The sequence below is a fragment of the Macadamia integrifolia genome, chromosome 9, assembly GCF_013358625.1.
Source record: "Macadamia integrifolia cultivar HAES 741 chromosome 9, SCU_Mint_v3, whole genome shotgun sequence".
In the NCBI taxonomy this organism is placed as follows: domain Eukaryota; kingdom Viridiplantae; phylum Streptophyta; class Magnoliopsida; order Proteales; family Proteaceae; genus Macadamia; species Macadamia integrifolia.
Window position 1 is genome coordinate 27,061,510 of NC_056565.1, and position 24,448 is coordinate 27,085,957.

The following is a 24,448-nucleotide window of genomic DNA, read 5'->3' on the forward strand; positions in this document are numbered from 1 at the left end:
TGGGTCTACTCCCAAAGCCATGCCCCTTATCCCATCTAGCTTTGGACTTGATTGGGATAACCTACACAAAGTAAAGGCGAAAGTGAATTTTTTGGTGAACAGCTACATGCATTTACTCTTTCCTTTTAAGCCCATTTGTTTCAATAACAGAAAGAAATTTTGAAATTTCAAATTCATTTGTAAATTTTTATTTTGACTTTTCTTCATCAAATGTATTAGGAGAGTTAAGTAATGATCTTGCATTTGGCTTCACGGTCCATTCTGGTTAGAGCAAACACCAACTAAAATGAAAATAAACAAAGACAGATCCGTACAATACATAAAGATTTAATGAGATTCACACACCGATGTGATGTGCTATGTAGAAGAGAGATTACAACCAAATAGCAGCGAGAAAAAACTCGCTTTAATTACAATCACTTACTCAACAAGACGATAGTACATTATATACTCCTTCAAGTCGCGAATTAGGTCACATTCGATCGAGTCAAACCATACCATGAGCAACAGCAATGAGCACAAATTCAGCAAAAAGCCTTGTGAGCAACAGATAATGGAGTGACTAGGAGAAGAGTTAGGAGGGTACAGCTGTCAATTTGTTAGGCCTATTATGTCAAGTTGTTAGGTTTGTTACAAGTGTTGGTGTTTCCATATAAAAGGGGCAAAACGAATGGCAAACTTTCTTCTTCTTTGTTCTTGGCTAGATTTTCCAGATTTCTTTTTCTCTGTTCTTGGCTGGATTTTCTAGATTTCTTCTCTTCTTCTCAAGGAGCCACACCTCTATGCAACTATCTCCCTTCCCTTCTCTTAACATTAGTGCTTTCATTGCTGAATCGGAACTGCAACTCATGGCGGAAGGAACTCGATTGTCCAAGATAGGTGATGCAATTAAAAATTTCAATCATTTCAATCTCCTAAACTCCAAGATTCAACTGAATTCAAGAAGAGCACTGAAGCCAACTTTGCAGAGATCCGTAGTACCTTACAGCAATTCATGTCTCATGTTGATGCTCGATTGGATTCCTTACAATCCATAATGGTGCTTATATAAATGAAGGTGAAACAAGACATGAGGGTTTGGTAATTCTAGCAACTCCTAATCGGTTTGTTATGGGTAGATCTATGAGGCTTGACGTACCAAGATTTGATGGGACAGATGTAATTGGGTAATTCCAGGAACTCCTACATAGTTCTTTGAGTACCCATCAGACACCACAAGACCAGAGGATTCTCGTATCTTCTTTTCATATAGAGGGACCTACACTTTCTTGGTTTCTTGGCCTCAATTTTTGCAAGCTCTCAGATTGAGATTGAGTCCATCAATCTATGAAGATCCTAAAGGAAAATTGGCAAACTTGAGGAAATATAAACTCAGATTCATGGCTTATCAGAGGATTTTCTCATAAGTTTCTTCATATCTAGTCTGAAACCTAAGTTGAGGAAGGAATTATTAGTGGCTCAACCTTGTTCTTTGGTACAAGCTATGGCCTTGGCTAAGCTGCACGAGGACAAGTATAAAGATTTGAAGCAGTTTTGGACGCAACCTTGGAATAAGTACAGAAATACAGGCTCTCACTCTGTTCCACAAGGTACATTTCAGCAGACTCATCAATTACTTCCTTTCAATAAGCCTCTTTTACCAACCCCTATAAGTAGACCTCCAATTGAGAGACTGTCTCCAACGGAATTGAAGGAGAAAAGAGACAAGGATCAGTGTTAATATTATGATAAAAAATATTTGTCTGGTCATAAATGTAAAAATAAATTTTTCTTGTTGATTTCTAATGAGGATAGTGATTTAACTGTGGACTCTGATGATGTTGTTTGTGAGGATATCTTGCAGGATAATATGGATGTAGTTCCAGAGGTTAGCATACATGTGTTAGCTGGTCAGTTCAGTCCTAAAACTATAAGGCTCCAAGGTTGGTATGGAAAGAAGAGGTTACAAGTACTCATTGATTCAGGGAGTACTCATAATTTTATCCAAGAGAAAGTGGCCACAGATCTGCAACTACCTATATTTTACAAACTAAGCAATTTAAGGTGTTTGTCGGAGATGAGCAATAGTTGATGTATGATAAGAAGTGTGCGGTTGTGCCATTCTCTTTGCAAGGTACAGAATTCATCACTGAATTCTTTATCTTGTCAATTGCTGGGGCTGATGCTGTACTTGGTATTCAGTGGCTTGAATTGTTGGGATCCATTTTGGATGATTATAGAGAGTTAATAGTGGAGTTGTCATGGCATGCTAAACAGGTGAAGTTAGTGGGTGAATCATCTCTTAATGTAGATTCCTTGACACCTAAGCAGCTTAGAAAGATGGCTATAAATGGTAGCATTGCTTCATTGTATCATCTACAGGCCCAACTCATTACAAAATCAGTTATGGACATCAACAAACTTCCATCAGAATTGGCAGCAGTTCTAATAGAGTTTGATGAAATGGTTCAAGAGCCTAAAACACTACCCCTTTTAAGAGAATTTGACCACAAATCTAGATTACCGGAAGTGATGGATTTAGGTTCACAAATGTCGTATTCTTGTTCTATACAGTACAAACCAATTTGTTACTTAGAAAGGAGAATTTTGAAGATAGTGAGCTGCAAGCATTGCATAAGGCCATTCTGCATATTTCCTCAAATTGGGCCTGGTAAGCTGCTACCGTGGCCACTTGTTACAATTTAGCCAATTTCCCTTTAAGATCTTCATAGATTGATGGACCAAATCTCAATTTCAAAGCTTGTAAAAATTGAGGCCAAGAAACAATCAATTTATTAGAATGCATCCATTGAAACCAAGAAAGTGCAAGTCCCTCCGTATGAAAAGAAGATATGAGAATCCTCTATTCTTGTGGTGTCTGATGGTACTCAAAGAACTGTGCAGCTTTGAAAACCCACCCAATTACATCTGTCCTATCAAATCATAGTACATCAAGCCTCATAGATCTACCCATAGCAAACTGATTAGGCCAACCCCTCGCGTCCATCACCAATCTCAGAAAACTTCCATTCGAGTAGCCTCCAAAATATGTCGGAGCGGGTCATTCTTCAAAACAGATCAAGAATTCGAGACAAACTTAACACTCATTCCAATGCAAAATGTATGAGCGAAAAAAGATAAGATTTAAGAGTAAAGCAAGGCACTCTACATCTATTATGAAAGCTTTGATGAAGGATGTTAGTGAAGCAGCTCATGGACTTTAGAGTGTCCAAATTATTTGAGATCTATAACCTCTCTATGATTCAGAGATGTGTTGTGAAGGTATCCTGGTATAAACCTGACATAAGATGGTTAAAGCTTAATACTGAATGCAGCGCTCTTGGTAACCCAGGTAACTCCAATGCAGGAAGAATTCTTAGAAATTTTGATGGAATGCTTGTGGGAGTTTATCAATTTTTCTAGGAGTCCACACAAACTTCTATGTAAATTTGCTGTTTTTTTCTATGGAATTGATTTAGCCCAAGGATTAAAGTATCGGTATCGATCGTTGTATCGGTCGGCCAAAATTAAGATACGTATCAGAGGGTATCGTATCGTATCGGAGATACGCTAAGATACGCTAAAGATACGCACATAAATGGATAGGAAACACTTTTTTATATACTTTTGCAAAAAAAAAATAGTTAAAAAAAGTTATATATAACATGTATTATGCATAAACAGTAAATTGAGAGTATCGCACTAAGAATCTAAGGTTTGTAATTGTCCCATAAATGTAAAATCATTGTTCCCAACCTTGATTTCCAGTTTTCCACTTTAGTTAGAGAGAAAAATGGTTGGCAACAATTTTGGAACAAAAACACCTCAAAAAATTGTGTTTTTCTAAAAAATTACCCATTTTGGCCATTTTATGACCGTATCGGTACGTATCGGTGTGTATCGATCGATACATACCGATACGCACCGATACATACCGATACATATCGATACGTATCAATACATACTGAGACGTACATTTCACTTCAATTTTGAATTTTTCATAGAGTATCGGTACGTATCGGTGCGTATCGGTGGTGTATCGGTGCGTATCGATGCGTATCGTAGGATACGTATCGATACATAAGGATTTTAAATTTTTCATGTATCGTATCGGTATGTATCGTGCCGATGCCTACCGATACGGATACGTAACGGCCGGTACGGCACGATACGCACCGATACTTAAAACCATGATTAGCCAAAAGAAGATGTGTATCAAATCCTTGGGTTGAATGTGATTCCTATGCAGTAGTTAAATGTTTCTCTAATTAGAAAATACCTTCAATATTCCAGCAATAGTGGATGGATTTAAAGATTACCTACCCTCTACTCCAAGAAAATTACCCACATTATGCGAGAAGGATATTTTGTTGAGAATATCATCTTGAAAAGGGATGCAGTGTCTCGGTCTTCAACTACGTGGTTAACATATCTTGATTTTGTTCATGATGAGATCTTATGGGATGTTCAAGAAAGACCAAGATATAGATTTGTATCCAGATGATTTTTCCATTTAGCTCTCTCTTGTAGTATTGAAGTTCTGGGTTTTCCGGTAATGGCAAGGACGTAGCTGGGGTCTTAGGAAAATGATAGATAGCCTTTTCTTCTTTGTTGATGGAAATGCCAAAGGTAGGGATTAAAGCGATTTTTCTATTTTTGGATTTTTTGTTTCTCGTCCGGGTATGTCTGGATGATAATCAATTCTTTTTCTGCTTTGAATAAATATGCAAATCATTCATTAGCACATTATGATTCTAGGGCAAACAAGAACTGATGCTAGAAAAAGGGTCTTGATGCCCAAAGAACAATGGGACTTCTTACATTATGTATGGCCATCATACCACAATAGCCAAGTAGAGACAAGTGAAGCATTGTGAACTAGTTTTCCACTAACTTCCACAGTGAACTGTTGCTTCTCATTCAAAGACTTAAAAGATAGAACCTTAGGATTAACAGTAACATTTAGCAGCGGGTGCAAGCCAACCGTCGTGTTGTATGTGGAATTAGGTAGGCCAACATTTGTAACCGTCCTAGGGAAATATCGTGTGAAGGATGTTCCGGCATTAACTCCAGCACCAAAAGAACGATAGTTTAGATATGATATGGATTGATTAACCTTGGCACAAGTCACATTCTCTCCGGTGATGATTATAATATACTCTGGAGTTACTCCCATGCTGCATAATTGTGGTATGTAGTCACTTGTCTGGATATCATACACAACACCAGGATTTATAGCCTTTGATGGATCAATTTGACCAGCACCATAAGCCAATTCAGCCTCTTGAGTATAAGAACTATTCATGGGAGAAGCTAGAAAACAAAAGCAAGAATAAGAAAGTGATTTGGGTATCATTGTGATGGGGACATCAAAGTGTACAGGTGGAAGAATAGAAAGAAGAAGAAAAAGGAGGAAGAAGGAAAGCTCAATCTAGATTTTAGAAGATCTTAGAAGATTTTAGAAGATCTTAGAAGATTTTAGAAGATTTTGTGGGCCCCATTAGTTATTAGTTTAGTAGTTTATTTGTAGTATATTCTTTTCCTTGCTAATCTTTTAATTAATTAGGAAACTACTTTATTGGTTGATTAGTTTTTAGAAAGTCTTTATTTACTAGTCAATTAACTCTTTTTATTTTTAGTAACTAGATTGATATTTATGTAATGGCTTAGGCCACGATTGAGGTAATGAATGAGAATTGAAAAAAAGACCAAGAATAAATCCCCAAACCCCTCACGGTTCTCTCTCTCCCTCGTGTTCTCACTTTTCTCTCTCGCCTCTTTCCTCCCTTACTCTCTCGGCTCTTTCTTCTCTCAGTTTTCTTGTCTCGCCTCCCTCTCTTTCTTTTCAGTCTTATTTCTTTTTCTTTTTTTTTTCTGCTGCTGTTTTTTGTCACTGCTGACCTCCCCCATCGATGCCCACTGCTGCTGCAACACATCACTGTCGTTACAAAAATTGTTGTTGCTGCACCTGCTGCCTTTACCTCACTGCTGCGGCAACATATTTCTGCCGGTACAAAACTGCTCTGTTGCACCTGCTGCCTTTACCTCACTGTTGCTGCTACGTACTACTGCCATTACAATACTGCTGCTGCTGTTGCTGCACACTGCTGCCTTTACATCACTGCTGCTACTACTCTCAGTTGTTGTTTACCCTCCGCTGGTGCTACTCTCTCTACAATCGGATGGATGTATCTTCATCAACTAAAAGTGGACTACAACCTCTTTATTTTGGAGGACCTTGATCCCTTCTTCTCTCCTCAGATCTGAATAGCAGTATGGTAAAGTATTAAACTAAACCCTCCCCACCTCCCTTAATCCCTATTATATATATTGCAACCCATTGACGTTGAAGCCTACCTTTGTCCTTTGTTTATGCCTATTTTATCGATTGTTTCCATATCCAATTTGGGTGTCTAGATGGATTTATGTTGAACCTAATATTCGTATGTCGTTTGTTCCCTTCCCCATATCCCCACTTGAAACTTGAGTAAGAATTTATGTGTTTTTCCGTCTAAATTAATATTGCTTTTGGCTACTTTGTTTATTAGTCTCGCTTTTTCTTGCATGCTTAATCGTGTTTGCTGAGATTCTTTGGTCCTATTTACCTAAGCCCTTGAGTTAACCCTACCTAGTTAGTTAATCTTGTAAGAGACCTAGTCATCTAGGAACCCCCCTACATCATCTTGGTATCAGAGCATGGTTTTGTCTAGGTTGAGGGTAATTAAGTACTATTGTCCCTTGTTTACATGTCTTATCTTTTGAGGTCTAGTCTCCGTCACCGTTTGTCCGTGCTCGAGTATGAGCTAAGAGAGCGATACCATAGATTAGAGGACACCCTTTTTCTTTCTTACGTTGGTGGGACCAAATAGCATTGGACTTTATTCCCTCCAAAAACATATACTCGAGAGAGAGATTTCTGACATCAAGATTAAAAGGGCTAACTGCTTATCTCAATTGGAGATCCTGAGTAGACCTTGAGTCTTTAGTGGCAATCGTACCTTTGGTTGCCCATCTCCTTATGTCCACTCGTAGTGGTAGAGCATACCAGGATATGTCTGCCCCTCCTAGCACCGCCACCCAATCGGAGCAACTGGCTGAATTCATGAAAGCCGTTCAAACCATACAGGAAACACAAGCTATCCATCTCCAAGCCCTTACCGATAAGTTGGCTGCCCTCGAGACAAGTGCCCAAAACCCTGATAGACGGCAAGGCCGTAACATAACTGGCACTGAACTTAGGGGCAGAGGCCCTAACCCTGAGGAAGTAAAAAAAAATAACTAGATTAACGGTTATGACCGGATAGGGGATAACTTCCAAGGACTAAGGCGTGGTAGGGATCAGGTTAGGGGTCGAGGCCCACCACCAAGACGCCAAACCCAATATGGAGATGATGAGGGCTATGAGCACCATGATAGGGGCTTTGATGTCAGACGGATGATTAAGGTAGATGCCCCTACCTACGATGGTCAGATTGATGCTAGGATCCTTCTGGATTGGATCAAGCAGATGGATAGGTACTTCGATTTCTATGATATGCCAGAGGAAGTCCGCTACCGGTTTGCTAAATTCAAGCTTATTGGAGCTGCCCAGGACTTCTGGACAGACCTAGAGTACCAGGAGGACCACCTAGGACTTGATCCAATCACCACCTGGGTAGAGATGCAAAAGCGACTCAAAAGGGAATTTTTGCCTATCACTTATAGGCTCCAGTTGTTGAATGAAATGAATACCCTGAAGCAAGGGAAGTTGACTGTGACCGAGTACATGAACAAGTTCAATGAATTAAAAATTAGAAGCCGTACTAGGGAGGATGTTGAGCAGACACTATCCAGATTCCTTATCGGGCTCAACTCCGAAATTCAGTCTCGTATGGCACCCCACCTGGTGCGAGATGTTCCACAGGCCTTCAGGATAGCCCTTGAAATGAAATCCTCCATGAAAACTTATTCTCAGAGGAAGAACTTCCAAGCTGGGGAGTCCCAATTTAGAAAACCACCCCAAGGCTCAACTGGATTCCCAAAATCCCCTGCTGCACCACAGCTTCAATTTGACAACAAGGGTAAAGGAATTTTGGGAGAAGCGCCCAAGAGTAGTGGACAACAACAGTGCTTCAAGTGTCGTGGGTCTGGTCACTTCTCCAGAGAGTATCCCAATAGGAATCTTTATGTAGGAGAGCAAACCCCTGAGGAAAGTGACCAAGAGGATTTTCAGGATCACGAGTATGAGGACTATAGGCTAGACGAGACCATATCTGATGAGGACACCGAGGAGGCCGGTGACCTCAAGCTCGGCATTGTGCGTTGCATGGTCTCACAACCTAAGAATAGCGACGATTGACGACGAACTAATATTTTCATCACCTACACATGTCATCAGGGCAAGAACTGCCGCGTCGCCATAGACAGCGGGAGTTGCATGAATGTGGTCGCCAAGAGCGTTGTTGCTCGAATGGGCCTCAAACCTGAACCCCACCCCAAGCCTTACAAGGTTTCCTGGGTTGATCAGTTCACCATTCTCGTAAATCTGAGGTGTCTAGTTCCCCTACATTTTGCAGGATATGAGGATCGAGTGTGGTGTGATGTCCTAGAGATGGATGTTGCCCACATCATTCTAGGTAGGCCCTGGTTATATGACCAGGATGTTACCAATTACGGGAAGTCTAACACCTATGTCTTTGAGTTCAAAGGGAAGAAGATCAAACTGACACCCAGTCCCCCTGGGGAAGTTAGGGTTCCAGAACACAAGGGAAGTACATTCAAACACACCCCCACCAAAACACTCAACATTTTAAATCAACAACAATTTGAAGAAGAATGTCACGAATCAGGGGTGATTTATGCTCTAGTTGCCGTACAGAGTAATACCAATAGGTCACGCTTATTCACTGAGGCTCCTAGAAAAGTGCAACCCTTGTTGAGAAAATTCGAGAGGCTATTCCCTAAGGAACTACCTGATGAGTTACCGCCTATGCGTGACATCCAACACGCTATTGACTTGATTCCAAGATCCCCTCTCCCGAACTTACCCCATTACCGAATGAATCCCAAAGAACACGCCGAACTCAAACGGCAAGTGGATAAACTGTTGCAAAAGGGATTCATTAGGGAAAGCCTTAGCCCGTGTGTTGTACCTGCCTTGCTCACGCCAAAGAAAGATGGCACCTGGCATATGTGTGTTGATAGTAGGGCCATCAATAAGATCACCATCAAGTATAGGTTCCCTATCCCTAGGCTTGATGACATGTTGGATATGATGGCCAACTCTGCGATCTTTTCGAAGATTGATCTCAAGAGCGAGTACCACCAGATTAGGGTCAAGCCTGGAGATGAGTGGAAGACAGCCTTCAAGACGAAGGATGGCCTCTTTGAGTGGTAAGTCATGCCTTTTGGCTTGTCAAATGCACCTAGCACTTTCATGAGAGTAATGAATCAAGTGCTTCAACCATTCATCAGCAAGTTCCTTGTGGTTTACTTTGATGACATCCTCATCTATAGTAAGACCCCGTCTTCTCACTTGGATCACTTACAAAAGGTTTTTCATGTGCTCTCACAAGAGAAACTCTTTGTCAACCTCAAGAAGTGCACCTTCATAAGTGATCAAGTCATCTTCCTGGGATTTGTTGTGTCAGCTCAGGGAGTATCTGCTGACCCTGAAAAGGTGAGGGCGATTGTAGAGTGGCCTGAGCCAACTAACATTCATGAGGTACGAAGCTTCCATGGTTTAGCCACTTTCTACAAAAGGTTCATCTACCGGTTTAGTTCCATTATGTCTCCTATCACCGATTGCATGAAAAAGAAAGAGTTTCAATGGACTAAGAGTGCTACGAAGACCTTTAATGAGATTAAAAAGCTTATGACTGAAGCTCCAGTCCTGCGCCTCCCAGATTTCTCTAAGGTCTTCGAAGTTAACTGTGATGCATCTGGTATTGGGATAGGTGGTGTCCTAGGACAAGAGGGCCACCCTGTTGCCTATTTTAGTGAGAAGCTTAATGAAGCTAGGCAACGATATTCTACATACGACAAGGAATTCTATGTGGTTGTCCAATCATTGCGCTATTGGCGATATTACCTTTTACCGCAAGAATTTGCACCATTCTCTGACCACCAAGCTCTAAGGTACCTTAGTGCCCAAAAGAAACTCAATCAGAGGCATGCCAAGTGGGTTGAGTTTCTCCAAGAGTACACTTTTGTACTCAAGCACAGGCCTGGTGTCGAGAATACTATTGCAGATGCACTGAGCCGGGTGAACCATGTTCCTCAGTCGCACCAATGCTAGGAGTCGGGCTAGTGTGCTACTCCAAGCAATGAGTGTAGAGGTTGTAGGGTTCGAGCAAGTCAAGGACCAATACCCCACCTGTCCTGATTTTAATGAGCCGTTCACTTCCTTGAGTGAAGGCAAACCAGTCAACTGCTCGGACTACCTACTTAGGGAGGGCTTTCTTTTTAAAGGAAGCAAGTTGTGCATTCCCGGGACTTCACTCCGAGATTTCCTGATCTGGGAATTGCATGCTGGGGGAGTCGCTGGCCACTTCGGTCGCGATAAGACCATCACCCTCGTTGAGGACCGATTCTTTTGGCCAGGACTAAAGAAGGATGTTGCTAGAGTTGTGGGTCAATGCAGGACATGCCAGACCGCCAAACAACAAAAGCAAAACACGGGTTTATACACTCCCCTACCCGTTCCCCATTCCCCTTGGCAGGACCTTAGCATGAACTTCGTGCTTGGTCTACCAAGAACTTCGAGAGGCCATGATTCTATTTATGTGGTTGTTGACCGCTTCTCGAAGATGGCCCATTTTATCCCATGCTCTAAGACTTCTGATGCATCCATAATAGTCAAACTTTTCTTTAACGAGGTTGTCAAGTACCATGGGTTACCCCTCACCATAGTGTCCGATATGGATGTTAAGTTCACTAGTCATTTTTGGAGGACCCTATGGTGAATGATGGGCACGAAACTTCGTTTCTCCTCAGCTTTCCACCCTCAGACCGATGGCCAAACCAAGGTTGTCAATAGGAGCTTAGGGAATTTATTGCGTTGCCTCATAGGAGAACACCTTACCAGTTGGGATCGAGTCCTTAGCCAGGCCAAGTTTGCATATGACAGTTCTAAGAACCGTACCACTGGTCTGTCCCCCTTTGAGATTTGTTCAGGATACCAGCCTCGGGCACCCATAGACCTTATCCCAGTCGTGTCTAGTTCTAGGACCTCCCAGTCAGCCGAATCTTTTGCTCAACATATACATGATTTGCATGCAGGTATAAGGAGACAGATAGCACTGAGTAATGAGCAATACAAATCGAAGGCAGATGTGCACAGAAGGCTACAAGAGTTTCAAGAGGGTGATATGGTGATGGTAAGAATCAAGCCACAACGTTTTGTTAGGGGAAAAGCGAGCAAGCTACATGCTCGTAGCACAGGTCCATTCAAGGTAGTCAAGAGGATAGGTGCCAATGCGTATGTTCTTGATCTTCCAGGTAGCATGGAGATCAGCAATATTTTCAATGTTGAAGACCTAGTCCCATACCATGGTACCTCTACCTTCACCTCTTTTTACCCTGATGACCTTGAAGACTTCCCTTTCAACATTGATGAGACTTTTGAGCCAAGCCAGCCACTTACCCCCACCTCGTTACCACCTGTGCCTAAGGTCACGAGGAGAACTGAAGAAATTGAGAAAATCCTTGATGAGAGGATTGTGTCCACACACGCTGCAGGTTCTAGAGAGTTCTTGGTCAAGTGGCATGGACGTCCGGAAATTGACAACACCTGGATCACAATGCAAGAAGTCCAACAACTCAACCCAGACCTATTTGAGTATTACATGAGCTTTAATTCACCAGAGGTGAATTCTTCCAAGCCGGGGAGAGTTGATGGGGACATCAAAGTGTACTGGCGGAAGAATAGAAAGAAGAAGAAAAAGGAGGAAGAAGGAAAGCTCGATCCATATTTTAGAAGATCTTAAAAGATTTTAGAAGATCTTGTGGGCCCCATTAGTTATTAGTTTAGTAGTTTATTTGTAGTATATTCTTTTCTTTGTTAATCTTTTAATTAATTAGGAAACTACTTTATTGGTTGATTAGTTTTTAGAAAGTCTTTATTTACTAGTTAATTAACTCTTTTTATTTTTAGTAACTAGATTGATATTTATGTAATGGCTTAGGCCACGATTGAGGTAATGAATGAGAATTGAAAAAAAGACCAAGAATAAACCCCCAAACCCCTCACGGTTCTCTCTCTCCCTCGTGATCTCACTTTTCTCTCTCGCCTCTTTCCTCCCTTACTCTCTCGGCTCTTTCTTCTCTCAGTTTTCTTGTCTCGCCTCCCTCTCTTTCTTTTCAGTCTTATTTCTTCTTTTTTTTTTTCTGCTGCTTTTTTTTGTCACTGCTAACCTCCCCCATCGATGCCCACTATTGCTGCAACACATCACTGTCGTTACAAAAACTGCTGCTGTTGCACCTGCTGCCTTTACCTCACTGCTACTGTAACATATTTCTGCCGGTACAAAACTGCTCTGCTGCACTTGCTGCCTTTACCTCACTGCTGCTGCTATGTACTACTGTCGTTACAATACTGCTGCTGCTGCTACTGTACACTGCTGCCTTTACATCAATGTTGCTACTACTCTCGGTTGTTGTTTACCCTCCGCTGGTGCTACTCTCTTTACAATCGGCTGGATGTATCTTCATCAACTAAAAGTGGACTACAACCTCTTTATTTTAGAGGACCTTGATCTCTTCTTCTCTCCTCAGATCTGAATAGCAGTATGGTAAAGTATTAAACTAAACCCTCCCCACCTCCCTTAATCCCTATTATATATATCGCAACCCATTGACGTTGAAGCCTGCCTTTGCCCTTTGTTTATGCCTATTTTATCGATTGTTTGCATATCTAATTTGGGTGTCTAGATGGATTTGTGCTGAACTTAATATTCGTATGTCATTTGTTCCCTTCCCCATGTCCCCACTTGAAACTTGAGTAAGAATTTATGTGTTTTTCCGTCTAGATTAATATTACTTTTGGCTACTTTGTTTATTAGTCTCGCTTTATCTTGCATGTTTAATCGTGTTTGCTGAGATTCTTTGGTCCTATTTACCTAAGCCCTTGAGTTAATCCTACCTAGTTAGTTAATCTTGTAGGAGACCTAGTCATCTAGGAACCCCCCCCCTAAATCACATTGGTTGTGCTACTTTGATACTTATGGAAGAGGAAAAATCACCTGTTGTCATTAGAGGGGATTTGATTGCTGCAGGTGACCATGATGGATGAAATGTTTTGACATAAGTAGCAGCACCGGTCACATGTGTGCAAGACATGGATGTTCCAGATACTATATTGTACATTTCAGAGCCCTTAGCACTCGAAGTTGTGCCTTTTGGAGACCATGCAGCTAAGATGTCTACTCCTGGAGCACTTAAGTCTGGCTGAGACATAAAAAAAGTCACAAATTGGTGCTGAAGAAAATATGGATGAACCCTACTATAGCTGGCACTTAACAATTTGTAGAGTACCTTGAGAATATTTGGTAAAGCAAATGTGGCTCCCCCCTTGAAGAAAATGAAGCCACAATTGGAGCTTTAGGGTCATGGATAGCTTGACTTTTGTAAATCTTGGCCACAGAATTCCTACAGAGGCAAAAGATGACCACTATTAACATATGTTAGATCAAACACCAAGAAATACGAAAATAAAGAAACAAAAAATCTGCACGACAAAGATTTAACGAGGTTCACACACCAATGTGGTGTGCTACATCCTCGGGCGAAGAAGAAGATGTTTCACTATGCAGAAGAAAGATTACACCCAAGCAACGGCGAGAAAACTCGCCCTGAAACCCTATCTCGAAAAACCCCCAAAATACAATGACCTTTCTCAACAAGACAACAGTACATTATATACTCCAAGTCGCGGGTCGACCCATCAGGTCACGATCGATCCAGGCTCCCTCTGCTTCCATCACAGATCTCAGAAACCTTCCCATTCGGGTCGCCACCAAAATATGTCGAAGCGGATCAATCTTCAAAATGGGTCAAGAATTCGAGGCAAACTTAACAACATAAATTCAAGCACTAATAAAACTCAAGACATAGTATGTTGTGTTCTATTCAATTAACCTGGTAGTATTCAAATACTTCTCAAATCTTGTGGCTTCAGCAACGGTAAGAGCTGTTCCAGCTACAAGAAAAGCATTGGGTGTATCATCATTTCCAGAATTGTCTCGAAGCACCATTCCTGAAGCATTAGCAAAGTAGGGTCCTAGAACAATGGGAAAAGCAAGAACATACTTATCGCAGTAGACAATCTTCCCTTTCACTACTTTTTCCTCCAAACCATCATCAAAACAACTCCTGAATTAAAGGTGGGGGAGAGATTAAAAGGAGAATCATATATATTTTAAGTAGAGAAAAAAGAAAGAAAATGAGCATCTCTCTATTGTGTCATTTACCTTGCATATTGAATGGTAGTGTCATTAGCTCTAACGTTATATGCATATATGACAGGGTAGTTGTTAAGTTTGTCTCGAATTCTTGACCCGTTTTGAAGATTGACCCGATCCGACATATTTTGGTGGCAACCCGAATGAAAAATTTTCTGAGATCTGTGATGGAAGCAGAGGAGTTCGATCGGATCGACCGCGACCCAATGGGTCGACCCGCGATTTGGAGTATATATAATGTATTGTTGCTTGTTGAGAAAGTCATTGTATTTTGGGGTTTTTCGAGCTAGGGGTTCGGGCGAGTTTTTCCTCGCCACTGCTAGGGTGTAATTTCTCTTCTGCATAATGAATCATCTTCTTCTTCCCCCGAGGACATAGCACACCACCCTGGTGTGTGAACCTCATTAAATCTCTGTATCGTACAGATCTATTGTCTCTTTATTATTCATGTTTCTTGGTGTTTGATCTTATAGTAGTACTTTTCCTCGATTGGGAAAGTATTTACAGCATGTCCCTAATTAATCAATCAGAACAACATGTTCCTATCAGATGAAATTTGAATTATGGAAGCATAAGGAGAAACAAGACTGGATGTTTCCATTCCTTGAACCATGTCTAATGGGGTACAAGCACTCTCACCATAAAAGTAATATTATTGCCTGTTGTGACATTGCTTATGATCCGACTATCTGTGCTGCTTGCGGCTACTGTTAACAACCATGGGGCATAATTTGTAAGAGTTTCTTTTCCTGGTCGATTGTTTCCTGCAGAAACAGAGGTAAGGATACCTTTCTTCATTGCATGATAAGAACCAATTGCAGATCCCATCTGCGAATAATGGTCTCACGAACAAAAATCCAAGAGAAACTGATATGATATCAACACCATCTTCAATTGCATCATCAAATGCAGTCATGATATCTTGCTGTGGTTTACATTAAACAAAGAAGTTGAAATCAATGGAGAGCTCATGCAAATCAGAAACAGCTTTTATTTGTAGCAAAATATATAACAAAGTGATGTGATCAACAGATTCAAAACCAAATTGGTAGTGAATTCCGTGGCCTGACTTTGAATTCTTTCTTTCATACACTGATGCTTTTTCTAAGACTTGGTTATCATAAAATGTTGGAAAGAGGCAAACCAATCTGGATTCTTAATAGAGAAAGGTGTTCTGTTCTTGAGTTCCATATGATACACAGCTAGTCTGAGAAAAGAAATAGTTAGAGGAAAATTCTTACTTGTTGCAGTTGATGTTTTGGCAAATACCCTTCTATTTGTTTTGGGGGAGGTCCAATCCCTTCATCACTGAAGCTCTCAGATTCAGGCCAGATTCCACTATCAATCACTTCGATAATGACATCACTCTCGACAGTAGGCAATCTCTTTACAGTTGTTGGGAAACCCAAGAAATCCCATGATCTTGTTGTGTGAAGTTGCAGGGTTTTACTTGGAAAGACAGAAACCACACCTTCCATGCCTACAATTTTTTTGTGTGACAAAAGTACAAACAGAAACTGAAAATCGGAAACCAGAAACTAGTACCTTGGAGCTTCTTTTGCTCTTGCTTTGTGAGCTTAGCTGCAAACCCATTAAAACTCTTTATGTAGCTGTAAACCAAGGATTCTCTTGCTGAGCTGCATCATTTAATACACAAAGCATTGTTATAAGGGAAAGTCTCCTTCAGAATCGAAAACCATCCTTGAGAAAAGTGGAAACCTTGAAAACTAGTATACCTTGTGTCAAGGACTTGTTCTAACATGCCAAAATGTATAGACTCTGTGTTGAACTCATCCTTAGCCTTTGATACTTCACCCATATATACGATATAAAACTACACCAGTCATAAATTCATTGAATGTTTTCTGCTTATTACATAAGCATATTGTAGGAAATGGAATGAACCCAGAGGTTGGACATCGGCGCAATGGTAAGGTTGTGTTATTGTGATCAAGTGGTCTAGGGTTTTAGTCCGGAAACAGCCTCTACGCAAAGTGGATGTAAAGCTGCTCCCTTTATGGACTGAACCCACAATTTCAAAGAGTATAAAAATTCAATTGAATAAAATTTGTTCTCTTTTGTGAATGTATTGCCGCAGCCTTGACTGTGTTTTCCTACACCCATGGCGAAAGGTGAATCTCTTTTAGCCACAGATCTTATTCTGATTCCAAACTGTGTTGTGAGAATCCAATCATAGCATCAAATCACCATTGATGAAGAGATTTTCTCTTTAACCTGGGTAACGAAAAACTTTCACCTTAAGCCTTTAGGGGATCCTTAAAGGGAACTACCCCATTATCTATTGTATGGACTGGTCATTTTAATCCTTGAATAAGCCACATTCAGATTAAGGGAAAAAAAAAAACAAAGGATTAAAAGTCAATCCATGATTAGATCATGATATGGACAACATATTCATAAAGTTTGAATGCCAATAGATAACCACAATGAAGAAAACTCAATAACTCTAAGTTTTTCTCTCTATCCAACCCTATTAAAAAAAAAAAAAGATTTATGATTTATGATTGGAAAGAAAGAGAGGAAACAAATGCAAATTAAAGTTGTAAAGCAGAAATATGAAATACTAGATACAAAAATGTTTTCCTAAGCAACAAACAAAGGTTTAAAAATCTAGAATTGGAAGAGATCAGTCTCCATGGATTCCAATTTGAATCTTATTAGAATCGGTCAGGATTCAGCCAAAAACACTAGGAAAAAAAAACTGGATAGAAGCATGTATTTTCATAGGCCTTAGGTTTTTCCTTTTTTTTTTTTTAATTCAAACGGCTTGTAGATCTTGAAAAATAAAACTGGATAGTTTTACTAATTTTATACTATTTTCTGACTAACAGAAGGGCAAAAATGAAAAAATAAATAAATAACGATCCAAGCACATTTATGGTCAATTTCAAAATATGGGTTTAGAAATTTAGCATAAAGCACCGATTCATATCTAATTCTGGGAACCATGGAATAATATAAATGTCAAAAAATTAAGGTATAATATAAGCACCCCACCCCCCCCTATAAAAATAAAAATAAAATAAAACAAAACAAAAAAAAACATTTTTGAATCACAATTCACAAACCACCTACAACAATAAATAAATAAATAAATAAATATATATATATATAAGTTTAAACACAAGGTATAAGAAAAAAATTTCAGATAAGCAAAAGAAACTTTTCCTGTTGCTGCAAAAAGCCTCTAGGTATTGTTTATTTTCACCTTTAATCATTTTATATCTAGGGCTACTTTTCCTAAACCCTATCCTCCCCCTTACACACACACACACACACACACACATAAAAAATCAAAAAATAATAAAAAAAAACCACCGGAGGCACTTGTAATGAGCAATGAAATCGATGTATGGTGGTCCAGCCCTAGTTATTAAATTCTCCGAATTATTCACAAATAATTTTGCCGAACAAAATTTTACCGAATTTTATGAATAATTCTGTCCTAATCCGAATCAAATAAAAAATTCTTGATTTTATAGACTTTTTTAAAATTCACGAATAATTTGACTGAACAGAATTTTATCCGAATTATAAACTAATTTTATCCCATGTAAAAAAGAAAAAAACATTATCTTGAATAAGTCAATAAGCCTTTACAAAATAGTGTGGTTATTATGCATTTATTATCCCAATGTTACTTTTCTTCTTTTTTTAATAGAAACCGACAAAGCTTATCTTTTCTGAGGTAATCTCTCACACCTCTTCAAAAAAAAAATCTCTCACCCGATTTTTGTTTGACTAAGTCTTACAGTCGTTACTCTCTCTCTAGTCTTTAAGGTGAACATGCATGGTAGGTGACGTGGGTCTAGCTGAATTTGTGCTCAATCCCCCCTCTCAGTCTCTCTTTCTCTGATTCAATTATTTGAGTAATTGGAAATGAGTTTAGAAAAAAAAAAAAGAGCTAAATATAATATTTTTATCTTTAAAATTTAAAATTTTAATTTTTACATCATTTGTATGTTATGTACATCTGATAATTGATAGATAATATGAAACAGGTATTGCAGATATTAAAAATAACATCTGAATTTTTTGTCCGCTTTTTATTTTTATAAACGAATAATTCCCAAATCCGAACTCAAATTTATTATTTCCGCTTTTTTGACCGATATTTTGACCGAATCGTTAAATTAACGAAACGTATTAATCCGAATAATTCCTCATCCGAATAATTCCCAAATCCAAATTTAATAACTATGGTCCAGCCCACCAAAGTGATTTTTTCTATAGTGAACCAACCTGAATTATAAATATTTACCTTCTTCTCTGTAGTTGCAGCAGTAGGAAAATAATTGAGAGCGCTTGAAAAGAGAAACAGAAAAGTAATCAGGCATGAATGAGACCTCATGTTAACCATTGAAATGATCCACTCCAATTGCTCTCATTCACTGTCTACCACACTATTTAAGCTTTCCCTTCTCTTATCTTCTAATGTTTGTATGTATGTTTACCCAAATAAATGATAAGATAATAAGAAATTAATTACTGCAAAGCTGTCTCAAATTAATACTTAGTTACCAAATATAGTTCAATTACTATATGATAATAAATATCCACCATGCATGACATGTGTTGTAAATGCATGGAACCTATTTATTACTGCAATTAATTTGAAACTGAAACCAATTATTAAAATCGAAACCCAATGGTTTAAAATTGAATTGACCTAGACCAAAGAAGATTTGTAAACTTATCGGTCCCAAGCTTTAAGTTGTGCCATGTTAAGAAGGCTAGAGGTGATTAACTAGCCAAGTAATCTCCCCCTAAGCAATGTGAGACTAAAGTTTGCACACTCTCACCGATCTCCCAAACACCTTGGTAGTAGCCATAATCTTGGTGGGGACACCTCACTGATCTCCCAGGCATGCCTAGTACTTGCCATATTCTTGGGTATCACAGGACTAGTATAATTTCAATATCTAGAAAATAAATATTCCTTAGTAGTGTATGATTTCGGTATTTTAGGTAAAATCATTTGGTACGAACTGAACCGTATCGAATTACCTATTTCTCGAACTGAACAAAGAATACAAGTATAATAATAATAAAGAAAAAGAAAAATAATTAACATAAAAAGGGTCTGTTCTTTATCCAAAAATAACAAGACACCTACTACCCTCTTAGAACTCCAATTAGGGTAGCAATTAGAATAAATTAATGTGGATAGTTGTGTGAAATCACACTCGCCATTGGAAAATGGAAGAAAACTAAGATCATCCCCAAGATTTCGTAACCCATCTTCCCCAAAATCATCTACCCAGCATCTCTCTCATATCCATCGGTTTTAGACCCTAATATAGTTTCTTTTAACGACTGCGATTGTTGGTTATGTGTGCTTAATCATTTTTTTCTCTTTTTTTTGGGAGAATTCTTAGGTTAGGGTTCTTTAGTCTTGATTGAGTTGTGAGGAGTTTTGTGTTTATTGAATTTTATTTTCAGAGATGATATAATGTCCATGGACACGTCCATGTTGAACCTCTTCACTGGAACTTAGAACTACAAATTGAACTCTTGGGTCTTGCGATTCTTTAGATGAATTTTGTTTCGGGAGATTGCCCTTGAGGTTTATAGGGTATTGCAGCATTCTAAGATTGTTATATGCTCATATACAGCTCATAGTTAATTTAGGTACCAAACTAATGTACATAAGTAGGGATCTTGGATTATTCATGTTCTTCTATTGTGGTGTCACACCCCACCTTCATTTACCTGAAGGCCAGTGACTTGGACATGATCTTATATCTAATGATCCAACCAGGATCTCCGTTGTAGTATTTTAGCTCACAAGTTATGAAATGAACTAAAATCCACAAGTATGTAATAGAATACCGTTGCTGAACTTCTATTGATACTTAGCATATTTACACAAAAGAAAGGTTTAACCATCAAACATATTTTACATATCATGAGTATTATATCATAACCTGTATATGCCACAAAAGGATCAAAAGATAAAGATGAATTCTATCATCCTCTAGGTGCCCCCATAGGTACAGCTTTTACAAACACAGCCTGGTTTGTGTTCAGCTAGTTTTTCAGCCCACATTTCATCTCCATACAGAGCTAGAGCATTTAAAGGGATACCTGGATCACCATTTAAAATACATATAAAATGGAGTGAGCTTCCAAGAAGCCCAGTGAGGGGTGGACCTGTAAACAAATACAAGCAAGTATGAATGCAACAACAATACTCAATATTATTTAAATGAATGCAATGGTATGATCCGGATTGACATAAGCCTAATCAACAAATCTAAGTCTAAATGGGGTATTAGTACTACTACAACATAGGTAGTATCCTTGGTCCCAGAATTTATCATCAGTCCCCCCCAGCGATACAAGCTACTCGTGGATCAAGAGCATACCGGTCCCCACATGCGCACTTTGGTTGCCCGATAAATCCCTATTTATAACCTCTAGTAAACACAAAACCGGGACTATCATTGGTTACAAAGGGTTAGTCTCTACACCGGGATTACCATAAGCCACGTCGGATGGGTTGGATTAGCCAATACATTTTCCCTACTAGCTAGCAAGGGGTTGTAAGGTTAGTATTCTAGGGTTAGATTGCATGCATGCAACACATGCCCACACTAATCATCTAAGGAATGATGTAATAGTCACATAGGTTACATAGATTTTAGAGCTTTGGTCATCTTCCCCAGTTTAGGATTTTGAGTTACTCAATTTGGGAAAAATTGACAAGGATTTCCATACATTGGGTCTCTAAACTTAATTATAGTTACCTCATTCCTCTAATCTAGATAACTTACATCAATTCTCCAAATTTATAGTTGAAGTAGGATAGTAGATCATAGGGTTTTGGTTAATTTCCCAATTTGGGGTTTAGGTTACCTAATTTTGGGAAGATCCAATTGGGGCTTCAGGCATTAATCTCCAATTCTATTTGTGGTCACCCTAATCCCCTATTCTAGTTGTGTTACATCATTTTCCCAACTTATTGTTAGGTTTGGGTGGTAAATTATAGAGGATTTGGTCAAATTCCCAAATCTAGGGTTTAGGTTGCCCAATTTAGGGATTCAAGTTGTGCTTCTCATGTGTGAGGTCTCCATACTCATATGTGAGTACATAAACTAGCTAATTTAGGTCTCCTACACAAAATCTCCAACTTACTTTGTAAATCAAGTAGGTGAGAGATGGGGAATTCAGTTAGGGCTCCCTAATAAGCATAGGTAGATAAATAGGGTAAGAGAGAGAGAGAGAGAGAGAGAGAAACTCTCCTTTAATAGTATAGGTGGATGGAGATGACGTCCTCCCTTGCTCCAACCTCCTTCTTCTCTCTTCTTTCTCCATTTTCTTCTTCTTTTGCCTTTATAAATGATGTTTGTGAAACAAATGAGCTGATAGCTCCTTATATAGAAACTTAAGTTCACTACGGCTCGTTTGGAAAAATAATAGGTTTTGCTTATAACTCAAACTTAAGTTTACTGAGGCTTATTTGGGAAATAAATGGGTTTTGCTTATAACTCTTTATATGGTAACTTAAATTTATTGAGTCTTGTTCGGAAAATAAATAAGTTTTGCTAATAACTCTTTATCTGGTAACTTAAATTTAATGAGGCTTGTTTGGGAAATAAATGAGTTTACTTATAACTCTTTATATGATAACTTAAGTTCACTGAGGCTTGTTTGGGAAATAAATGGGTTTTCTCCCATTATTAGGTTAATTCCCCAATTGGCACTAGTGGACCCACCTTAGGGTGATCTAACCTATTATCCACCCACTTGTAAGTTGTATTATCTATTGGAAGTGGTCTGAGGCGCACAAGTGCGTGGACCCTAGCCTCATGGCCAAATAACCTATTTTTCACAATACTCCTACCGATGTAGGTCAATTGTGCCCCATTTAGTTGGGACGACTCCACCTTGCTACATCAATAGTCTTGGGGAGATGTACAAGTGTGTGGGCTATATTCCCGTGTATTACACTATAGGGGTTCAGGTGGATTTCCTCAAAGGTAATAGACTTACACTAACTTCTTCGGGAATTTGTAACCTTCCATACAGTAAGGCGGAAAACCCTCAAGTTACCAGTGGTTATCACCTTGGGTGCATCACATGTATCCAAAAGTTGAATTTAGACTGGGGTTTTAGGCACGGGTGTAACAACCTCCCCTCATCATCTTCAGCCCACCCCCACCACCAAAGAAGATGGTCGGAATCATGCATCCCAAATATGATTTCTTAGGAATTTAGTAAATTGTTGAAAAATCATTCTCCGGTAAGATCCCCTTGAAATTTAGCCTTCTTCCTGATAGCAAGTACGTCGAACTCTCCAGAAATAAATTTACAGGAGGATCCCCAGTGACATATCTCAAGCTTTCAAGCTCTAGTACTTTAACATCTCTGAGAATCCAGGCTTACAAGGAGAACTTCTTACCAAAATATGGTCGATGTTGCTTCTACATAACTTCTCAGCATTCTCCTGTAATAACTCAGGCAACCTGCCCCCATTTGGATCCTGCAATTCTGTTTTTGTACTTTAACGGAATAGGAACAGATTATCAGGGTCCATCTCGGATGGCATTGCCAACTGTCAGGCTCTTTAGAGGACGGATTTGGCTTACAACAACTTCACAGGTTATAAACCTGTTGAGCTTGCAAGTCTTCCCTCCCTGCGTGTCGTGGACCTATCAGACAATGAATTCAAAGGTTCCATACCAATAAAGTTTGGAAATTCTTAGAGCTTGGCGCTTCTAAACGTTTTTTTAATGATATTTCTGGTTAAGTCCCTCCAAAACTGATTTTCAAATGCATGGGTGCAAGTGCTTTCATTGGAAATCTACAACTATGTGGAGATCCACTGCCACCATGTCTTGATTCAACGGGTAATACAGTCTTTTATTGTTTAAACTAAGAGTATACTCAAACCATCAATGCCAGGGGAGAGGGCTTAATTCTATCAAACCTTTAGATACATGTGTAATTTCAGAAAACTACAGGAGAGTGGGGCTTAATTTTCCCTATTATATATGCATCTCAGTATCAAGATTTAGATTTTTTTTTCCTTTCATCTTATTCTTCTTTTTTTTTTTTTTTTAATCACTTAATCTAATAAGCAATAGTGGGAGCACTGTTAGCAAAAACGCATTTAAAACTCCGTTTTAAAAACATTCTCGTTTTTTACTCTTTAAAACACATTTTCCCGTATGCTTCTCAAAGATACTTAAAAAAAAAAAAAAAAAAAAAACAAGTGGCAAGCATTTCCGTTATAAACACGTTTCCATTTTTTGGCCTTTTTTAAGACTTAACTTATTTAACATAATGTCTACTTAATTGACCAAATCTTTCTCTCCCGAACTCTGATCTACTTGATTCTTTCACCGACTTGAAGCTAACTCAATGGCCTATATTTCTCATGATATCACCACCTTCAACTCAATATCAATGTATGGATCCCAAAATTGAGATACAAATTGATGCATTTGCTGAAAAATGTTTCTAAAGTGATGACTCCTAACTCAGGTTGAACATACATTACTCCAAGAGTGTGTTGACTATGTTGATAATAATGAACAACATCATAGCCAAACCACATTGCTCAACAAAACTTGGACATGTGTGGTGTATGAATTTAGAATTGGTAGTTGATGATATTCAATTATATATCATAAAACTTATAATGAGACATGAGATATATATGCATTAGTGTTGGGTATTGTAGTTATTTTGAACATCAGATGCAAATATTCATGTAATAATTCCTTAATTTATACTAGTACCCTTTTTTTGATCCCGTTTGTTTAAAATCTATACGTTTAAAACCCGTACAGTCCGTTTTCCCTTTTTTTCCATTCTCTGTTTTTTTGACCAATTATTTGACCGTATCGTTCAAAATATTTTACTGTTTAAAACCCGTACCGTTCGTTTATGTTTTTTTGTTGTTCCCGTTTTTACTAACAGGGAGTGGGAGACAATTGTATTAGTGATGGTTAATTTAATAAGAATATACATGTATAATATTTGTAGATGATGTACACTCTTAT

General features: G+C 38.8%; 1 protein-coding gene, 1 long non-coding RNA gene and 1 pseudogene across 2 annotated transcripts; 1 reads left to right on the forward strand and 2 right to left on the reverse strand.

Moving 5' to 3' along the window:
- The first annotated feature begins 705 nt into the window (after nt 1–705).
- Nucleotides 706–2,617, forward strand: LOC122087953. Its single transcript, XR_006142918.1, has 2 exons — nt 706–1,589; nt 1,844–2,617. It is a non-coding gene; the product is annotated as an uncharacterized LOC122087953 (long non-coding RNA).
- A 2,184-nt stretch (nt 2,618–4,801) lies between these two features.
- On the reverse strand, nt 4,802–13,695 carry LOC122089664 (annotated as a pseudogene).
- A 386-nt stretch (nt 13,696–14,081) lies between these two features.
- Nucleotides 14,082–16,236, reverse strand: LOC122089665 (subtilisin-like protease SBT4.13). The gene is made up of 5 exons (XM_042659371.1): nt 16,154–16,236; nt 15,963–16,054; nt 15,659–15,897; nt 15,206–15,342; nt 14,082–14,328 (listed from the first exon to the last, which is right to left on the reverse strand). Exons 1-5 carry the CDS (start codon nt 16,234–16,236, stop codon nt 14,082–14,084), a joined length of 798 nt encoding a protein of 265 aa, XP_042515305.1.
- Nucleotides 16,237–24,448: the final 8,212 nt, after the last annotated feature.

What these genes read in the sequence shown, in the direction of transcription:
- LOC122089665 (XM_042659371.1), bottom strand. Translation starts at nt 16,236, where the DNA reads ATGGGTGAAGTATCAAAGGCTAAGGATGAGTTCAACACAGAGTCTATA. An exon ending in GAACAAGTCCTTGACACAAG is followed by an intron (nt 16,055 to 16,153) that starts GTATACTAGTTT and finishes TAAATGATGCAG; the next exon opens with CTCAGCAAGAGAATCCTTGG. An exon ending in AGAGCAAAAGAAGCTCCAAG is followed by an intron (nt 15,898 to 15,962) that starts GTACTAGTTTCT and finishes AAAAAATTGTAG; the next exon opens with GCATGGAAGGTGTGGTTTCT.